Here is a 9,080-nt window from a genome sequence, read left to right on the forward strand (position 1 = left end):
TTTTTTAAATCAAGTCATCCAAGAATCAGGGAAAAAAACAAATCGCCACAAGAAGCTGGAACAAGTGAATGCTTGCTTGTAAATTGTTACGTATGTTTCTATTAATGTATTTGCATTTATCTAGTTATTAAGAGTAATTCACTGGCTTGTATCTGTGTGCATGAAGGTGTAACTGCTGTTATTCAACAACATTCTGGTGGTCTTTTTGTGTGTAAAGTATTGTCTTATGTACACTTTTAAATAAATTATTATCATTAACAGGCATGTTTTTTCAGAGAACCCATTAGTTTGGGCTCTAGTTAACCGAATTCTCCAAAACATTTTTTCCTGACAAATGCAACTACACACTAGGTGCCACGACCAGGTTTGTAAATTCAAAAGTACACCTCAACTGAGTTTTATAGAAAAAAAAGCAGTAATCCCTTTTGTTTTGTTTTTGTTCTGTGTCAGAGCTAAAGTCACATCCCATTCTTCATTTTGATGCCTCCCTCGCCTTCCCTCTGTTCTGCTTGTCTCTTCAGTTCGCGGACCTCTGTGCTCACACAGGAAGCCATGTCAGACCACTATCTCTCTCTTCTGTCTTTACTCTGTATTAGTGCACAGCAGCGCAGAGAGACTAGGCACCAACAATGTATCCCTCACAGGAGAACAGAGGTCTGGTCAGGCAGCAGTGAAAATAAAATAGATCAATGATCAAATAAACAATTTCCACCCCATGACATTGCTCACAGGATATCAAACCTATAAGGAACATGACAGATTAACATTCACATACTGTACATGACTAAGCATGAATTGCTTGTTATTCTGCTTCTTTGAGTAGTTTGTTTTAGGATAAAACTGCATTTTAAAACCCAAAATTTTACAAAAATGAGAGCTCTTTCTTTGTAATTCAATGGAAAAACCCTGAATAGGAGGTGGTTATATTGGGCAGGTCCTTGTGTGTCAGAAGAAAATAATCAGCTTACAGGAGGGAACACTGTTGTATTGTGAAAAGCTAAGCCACGAGGCGTGAGTTTGCAGAAAAGGAAACAGCATATCAGGAGTGCGAACAGATAAGACATGCTGAGGTTTCGTCCTTCAAAACTGGCACAAAGCCCCAAGCATTTCAGTAAACTGGAACGGAAAGAAGAATGTCCGACCAATAAAATGCATAGAGGAAAAGGGATGGGGGGGGGAGTGATGAAAGGAAAAGTATCAAGCACAGGTTTGAGGAACATGCTAAATATAGGGGTTGTAATGCCTAAAGTGGACTAAAGCTCTAAATCAGAAATATGGTCATTATTGTAAAGTAAGTGTGCTTTACAGACATAGGTTTTTACAAGGGTAGACACAAGAAAAACAATGTGCAGATCAGGTGCATATCAGTCAACCAAACGCCTGTCTAAACAGGTATGTCTTTATCTGATCATAAGCATGATCACCTCGGGTCTTAAGCCGGGTGCGTGGGACAGACAGTAAGAGAGAGCGAAAGAGAGAGACATTATGTTTTAAAATACGAAAAAAGGGTGTTGCAGGCTTGAATAAAAAAAAATAAAAACATGTTTTGAAGTACAAGAAGTACATGAAACACATTGATTTATACTGGAAAAAGTAAAGAGTGGAAAAGTACAAATATTCAACACTGGATTATTATTTCACTTTGTTTAACTTTAAGGAGTTTTATGACTTAAGTTACAGGAACAAATGACTTGTTAAGAAGATTTCGGCAGTAATCTTGGGACCTTAATTTATATTGGAGTCACCACACAGCAGACTCAGAAAGTATATGAAAAACACTGCAATGGTTCAATAAAGAAGGCAAGACAGACACTATAGAGGACACATACACCACTGCTGTGACGTCTACCCTTACAAACCAAATTTGAAAATACAGTCATGTTATAAATTCAAGGCCTTGGTAAGTTAGGACCATGATTGGAACTCCAGTCTTCTAATCATAAACACGAAGAGGCAAAATGTATACTCTGCTTAACAGACTAAGCTCATGGGTAAAAGAAGTCCTGATGCTTGCTGCTTCACAGGTGCTCGCTGTCACTCGACCGTGGGCGGACTTGGCCCTGTGAGAGGCAGCGTGGGTAGATGGTGCAACGGTCAGCTGCTGACATGTCATTTTCTGGACTACAGGGAAAAACGCTAATTACACACAATTAGCTATTCAGTGATAAAGGCAATGTCTGTGTTACCTTATTTGACTGAAATCTATGCATTTTCCTATTATTTCTGCCCATTTGATCAACAGAAATGTCTGCAATGCTTGAGAAAGGGGAGGCAGTCAATTTACTGTTCTGCTTACTTGTGGAGATGCCGCATACTTTAACCGTGTACCCAAAATTAATTAAATAAGAAAGAATTGTTTGTATTTGGACATTTATAAATGATTTATAAATAAAGTTTAAATAAATGCAGTTTAGGCAGTAGTTGTCAGTGTGAACATATAACAGAAGGTTTCACCAATGGGAAAAGGCAGATTGCAAATTGCATTTTTTAACTAAAACTAGAGGTTGTGTATAAAATGAGAGAAGGTCCAGATGAGTGTAAAGTCGGTCTGACATAGCTTACTGGCCATCCAATTCATTTTTAGGTGTAGTTCTACTAGGACAATTTGGTAACCTCAGTATTTCTAAAAACCTGAAAAATATGAACGATAGTGATCAGGGAGAGGCAAATTATTTTTTGATCCGGGTAGAATTGAGCCATGGATTACAAATCTGATGTTTGTCAATTTAAAAGATAATTTTTCAACCGAAGAAAGTCTCAGTTAGCCGTAGGTTTGTCATATGACCACTTAGTTTAGTGTGAAACCGCCCAGTGAACTACATCTCTCATCTCACACAATTTACGTCACCTAGCTTGATACTCAACTTGCTTGCTAGCTAGCTAGCTTAGATCTATTGCACAACACGAGTAATTTTATTTTACCTAATGTGTTTTATCCAGTGAAGTGTTTTCAGCAGATAAGCAAGAGAACAAGCAACGTTATCCTTTGCTCAAATGAGCATCATCCATGCGACTTTGAAGTGTGGATTCTTTCTAATTAGGCTATGTATTTTCACAGACTTATACTTCAACAGTTTAACAATAAACAGACTTTCTTGACTTGCAAAATTATCAAGCAGATAAACACCATGTGTAATCCATGGCTAAATTCAAACGGGATCAAAAGATAATTTGTCTCTCTTTTTCCAAGTTGAGGTCCCATGGTGGTCCCCCGGGAGGGACTTTGCTTCTCTATAGTTGTAAAAGGAAACACTTGTGATGAAATACAGTAGCACTAGATTCTTTCACTGAGTTTCAAAGTTCATTCTTGACTTTGAAGACAGCCGTTTTGTCATCATCATGAACTGCTACATAATGGACCGTTTTTAATCATATCAGCTAATGGAGTTGGCCCAGTTGTCATGGAAATGTAGATGTTAACCGTAATGAAATCTGTGTGAAAACACCAACTGAAGCTAGATTTATATTTAACGGGAGTTCTGACATAGATACCAACAGTTTGGGTTTGGATTTAGAGTTCAGTTTTAGATTTCATTTGCTGATATCACTCCACATGTGCATCATACACAATCGTATTTTATCATGCTTTAAAGGATAATTACAGTTTATTTTAACCTGGTGTGTAAATGCGGCCATTGTGGCTCAATGGGTTGTGCTAACTTTACATTGGACACCTGCGTTGTAGAGATTCAGGAAATGTGTGTATCGGAAGCAACCTGAGCATGCCTCCAACGGTTTTGTCTTTACAAATTGTGGAACAGCAAGAAGGATTAACAACTAAATTATAAAACAACAAGTCAGCGATTATGGCTAACTGCATAAAGCAGCAACTTTTCTTTGTTTCTCTTTCATTAGGTGCTTTTCCATCCACATGTTGTTATGCACATTTACTGACTTGTGCATAAGAAAATCTGAGTTGAAATTGAAACTTTTTGAGCGCTTTTTTTTTTAACTTATATCAAAGCTTATTTGTGTGTTGTAATTAAAGAGAGAGATCAGAAAAGTTTTGATTCAGCCCAATTGGCAAATGGCATGTGGTTACAATTTGTGATACAATTTTACAATTGCACAATATCTTTGGGTGTTCCTGCTTTTGTCCCCCATCTATTCAAAACAAGCAATGCAATATCTATGCTGAAAAAAATCTAAAATACCAACATACTCAACCTCATACTGTTTTTGTTTTTCTACCTCATAAACTTCAAAATATAAGCCTCCATAAGTCAAGTTAGACAAATATTTACTGAATTTGTATTGATCAACAGTATAAAATGGGTGAGGACTTGTTTTTCCATAGTTTCTAATAAAGATCAGGACAATGAACCCCGCCCTGGTCCTTTTTGTGTGATAAATAAATCCTGCAAAACGTATTCTGTTATCAGAGATGTCGCAGAGCCTCCACTGCTGGCTGTTACATTGCTAGAGTAGCTGCGATAATGATCTGAGAGGCAGACAGTGTAGCTCAGGGAAGGATTAGACCACAACAGTGGGTACAGTAATAACAGCAGCTGCAGTGGCAATGCCGCACAGTCAACGAACAGGAACAAAACGCCCGTTCAGCTCCGCAGGGCAGAAGGAAAAAGAGTGATAGACTGTCTTCCTCCTTCCACCTTTTCTTGCTTATCCAATTTTCTCTCGTGTTTAGACTGCTTTTCTCATCACGGCTGAGCAGAGTAATTGGACTTTCCCCTTGCTCCAGCTGTGCAGCAGTTTGAAGTAAAGCAAAGAGCTACATGTTGAATAAGCGAGCATTTGTGCAAGTGGCAGTCAGCATGGGAAAGAAAATGTAAAATGCAGGACAGTTGTTGCAGTTTTCTGTCTTCTCTACAGTTTAAAGGTGAAAATATATCTTTGTCAAACAGGAAGTGCATCTTAAGTGCTCAGTGATGTGTGTTTGACTTACTAGCACCTCCTGGCCTCCTCCTGCTCTTTCCACACTCAAGTGTTCATCTGAGCCCTTGAGCTTCCTCACCTGAAACCAAATCCACAAATACAAACAGATTAATGGAGAAAATATTTTGCTCCAATGCAAGGCACCAGGGAAGGGGCTGTATGGTTTGATATGTACAAAAGAAGCGTTCCTCCTTTATACTGTTCAACAGAGTTTGTTAGTTTTTGACGTTTAAAAAAAAATATTTTTCACAGATTTAATAATAATCACGACATTCACACTTTTTTGTCTTCTTTTGACAGTGACATGTCTGCAAAATGTAGCAAATGTTTATATCATACAGGGTATTGCTGCAGAGCCAAAGCAAACCTGGGCTTGTACCACAAAGAACACACAGCTCCAAAAGGCTAGCCTAGCATGTAACCTTATTGGTATTGGTCTCCTCTCCCTGCGTGTTGCGTGAAAATGAGATGGCCTGGATGATTGTATACATTTCCTACCTAACTGTGTTAAACTGACTCACCCAGCCATCGTGTGGTTTTGCATTCTGGAGCCGGGCCAGCTAGCGTCGGTCATCGGGAGCAACAGCCCGCTCATGTGCTAGGAGCAGTTCCAGCGTCTCTTTTCCGCCAGCCTGCTCTTTGGTGTGTAGTTCAGGTTTAAAAAAAGGTGTATTTACAAAAGTTGTGTTGTGGAAAAATAAAACATCTCCTCAATCATAAACCGTCTTTCTCCAATAGTGTTTTCCGTATGGAACCGTGGCTTTCCAGCGTCAGCCTGCAGCGGGCCATCTTCCATAATCAATTTAAAATCCTAATCTCTCCCACCAGTCCCTGCAGTACTGTGTTAAATCAAAGTCCACAAACACATCCCCTTATGTTACATGTTGGTCTGACCCTTTCCATCATCTAACCACAGCAACTTCTCTAAAGACACTTTCATAACAATACAAATAATCCCACACCTACAATTCACCATTGAATTCCTTCAGTCCTGGATAGCTTTACTGTACAATGAGAGTTTCATCCACCAAGTCAACAAATATAATCCCTGTTTGGCACAGTTGGCATTCATGGTCATTATGCTTTAAACTAGAATAACCAGCTTTAAAGAAGCTAATTTGTCAAAAGTCTTTGAAACTGGAAATGCCACTCAGATTTTTGCAAAAGCTTTTGACTAGTAACCATCAGTGTTATGAAATCAGTCACTTCACTGAACTTGGCTCAAAACATATTTCAGACATCCCAACATCAGCTTGTTCATTCACAGCTGCAGCAAAGACCAAGACCAAAAGCACCTTCAGAGCTTTCAAGTACAAAATCAACTTTAATGCCAAAGGTTTGCCAAAGAAATAAAGTTTGGATTACTTCTTGCCTCATTCTCCACTAGATCCACTAGAAGTAAATGGGGATACACCCCACAAGAAGTACAGACATCCCCCACACATACAACAACTAATTCCTGGAAGTCTACGCTAAAACCCTTCAAAATGCCCAAATATGAATCCATGATATTAAAAAAGTGTGGTTGTGGATAAATAAATTGTTCTACTAACCCATCACAGTTATCATTTAGAAATAAAATGAAACCAGGGGTATTTTGTGACACTCTCATCCTCAAATAAAGCAGCATGAGTGTGCTGCCATATTTCCCCTAAATCGCTAGGTCTTCTGTCATTGGAAGTGCTAAAAATATTCTCGATTCAGACAAGCAGGAGAAGCTACACATGACACTTGGAAGCTCAGCTCTGCAAGGGGTGTCAGTCTTGGTTTTTTTTTTCCATCTCAAAAATGCTTTCTTATTTTTTTTATTTTAAAAAACTCCTCACTTGTTCTTTCTTTTTCTGCATCTTGTTGACTATTTTCACTAAATTAAACAATTTTAGGTGGGGTGCTCAGATAGAAAGAAAGAAAGAAAACACAGACTGATTTCATTAATTAGGAAGCATTACTCGTTGTCTGCAGAGACATGGCATTTGTTTGTCTGGCATATTAAGGTCTGCAACACTGGATGTACTTTGTGTTTGTTTTCATAGAGAGAATGTGAAGAGGGAGCCAGAAAATGAAGGAAATCTCTCAATAACACATGAACGTTGCATAAACTATGTTACAAAAATTGTATTGAGACCAAACTTCCCCAATTGAGTTGACTCAATACTGTTACTTTCATGTAAAAAGAATTTGAAAAAACTTTAACATCTGTTTCAACTTGTTTTATCTTAATACAAGTTAATTCATCAAAATACCTAAAAAAAAATCCCCAACCTATTAGTTTTCTGAAATTTTAAATCATTTACTCCTCTGCAACAGCTTCTATAAAGGTATGTCCCCACGTTTTGGCAAATGTCCACAACATAAAGCTATAGCGTTAGTTACACCATTACTGGGTGTAAATATTAAGTAACAACTAGTTTGTGTTGAGTGTAAATGTCCAGTTTGTAAACGTGTGTTCAAACTAGGCTAAGAATTTACGGAGATGCAGGTGCAGGGGGAAGCTGCTGCAAGACTATATAGAGAAAACAAGTAATTTTAACAGGCCATGATGCCAATAATGACAGGAGGACAAAGAAATCCAGGAAAGACCGTTAAAACTCTAGAGGGAATATTGAATGAATCCCATGGGAGATTATGCCATTTGAATTGAAAAATGGCATGGGAAAATAACATCTGTCACTTTTAGACTCACTAAAAAAAGCTAAAGGACTAAAAGTGGAACAGAAAGAAAGAGAGGGCCTGGATTTTGTGGGACTGTACAGAGGGTTTTTAGCTGGTGGAGGACCTGCATCTGCACACAGTGCTGCAAATAGTTGAACTCATGAAACTGATCTGAGATTTACTGAAATTGGAAACTTGTCACATTTATAAACAGACACAGGAAAACAGTAATCTCAAGAGAACAGTAGAGGCATTCCGCAACATAGCGTAAGAGCTTGGAACAGAGTCATTGTGTGTGTGTGTGTGTGTGTGTGTGTGTGTGTGTGTGTGTGTGTGTGTGTGTGTGTGTGTGTGTGTGTGTGTGTGTGTGTGTGTGTGTGTGTGTGTGTGTGTGTGTGTGTGTGTGTGTATTTGTTTGTTTTACCTTGGCACTACTGTCAGAGTGACGTCTGGCACACGCTTGAAGCTGATTGATCCAAAACTGCTGCATCTTGGCATCGGGGGCTAAAGACACACAGAACAAAAATACATTAATAAAATTACAAGACTTAACTTCCTTTCTACACATAAGATGTTGAGAATCAGCAATAAACCCTTACATGAGTTCACTTTCCGGTCAACATGTAGCTATATGATCTGCTTTAAAGCATTGCCACATCCATTGAATTTTTATTGTTAGATGAACTTTTAAAGTATTGCCCTATGTTCGTGCAAAGCTTTTAACGGCTGCTGAAAGAAGATACCAGTAATCACCAGATTATTAAGATTATTCTAAAAATATTATAAACTGTCAGTTTAATTTCAATTTACTCTCTAAATGCCTTTTCAGGGCCATGACACAATGAATAAGAGAAAATGCTGAATTACTGTAATATCTGAGGATGGATTTACATGATTTAGGCTATAAATTATGAAATGTCAGAAACTTTTATTTTTTTTATTTCCCAGAGCTCAAGGTAATGTCTTCAAATGTCTAGATTTTTTACTTATCAAGAGTCCAAAACAAAAAGATATTCAGTATCCTCAAATTTAACAAGCTTGTTGATTGAATAATTATTAACTCCTGGTTAAGGATCTGGACAAATGATTAAGTACTCGCAATACAAACTTCATATAAATTGCAGCCTCCTGTAAATCTTTTTAGCTCCAACATCATAAGATCAGGTTCACTCAGTCTGAACCGATACATGGAAAAGGTTTTTTGACCCCAACATGGTACCACAAGAAACAAGCTTTAATATCTTTTTTATTTAGTAATTTATTTACAATTTAGTAAATTGTTGTATCATTCTCTTGAAATTGTTGAAAGACCATACATTAATTGTTTATGAACACTAATTTCACAATAATAATAAATTGTAAATAAATCAAGATTACATAATCAAGATTACATTATCACTCCAGTCTGTCAGATTGAGTTGGTCGAGGCCTTTTAGGTTTAGTGCCCGGGGGCACTACATTGCACTACATACTACATATGGGCTTGACCTTACTTAAGTAGAAATTTTGGGTATCTATACTTTACTGGAGTAATT

General features: G+C 37.8%; 1 protein-coding gene across 1 annotated transcript in view; it reads right to left on the reverse strand.

Annotated features, from left to right (window-relative positions):
- The window catches only part of osbpl10a (oxysterol binding protein-like 10a), a 77,158-nt gene that overhangs the window by 48,266 nt on the left and 19,812 nt on the right, over positions 1 to 9,080 (reverse strand). Inside the window, exons 3-4 of the mRNA XM_032535595.1 lie at positions 7,970 to 8,049; positions 4,904 to 4,972 (exon numbers count right to left, since the gene is read on the reverse strand). Of these exons, the coding sequence (XP_032391486.1) occupies positions 4,904 to 4,972; positions 7,970 to 8,049 (149 nt within the window). The remainder of the gene's footprint in view (positions 1 to 4,903; positions 4,973 to 7,969; positions 8,050 to 9,080) is intronic.

Source organism: Etheostoma spectabile, chromosome 14 (genome assembly GCF_008692095.1).
Source record: "Etheostoma spectabile isolate EspeVRDwgs_2016 chromosome 14, UIUC_Espe_1.0, whole genome shotgun sequence".
NCBI classification, from domain to species: Eukaryota; Metazoa; Chordata; class Actinopteri; order Perciformes; family Percidae; genus Etheostoma; species Etheostoma spectabile.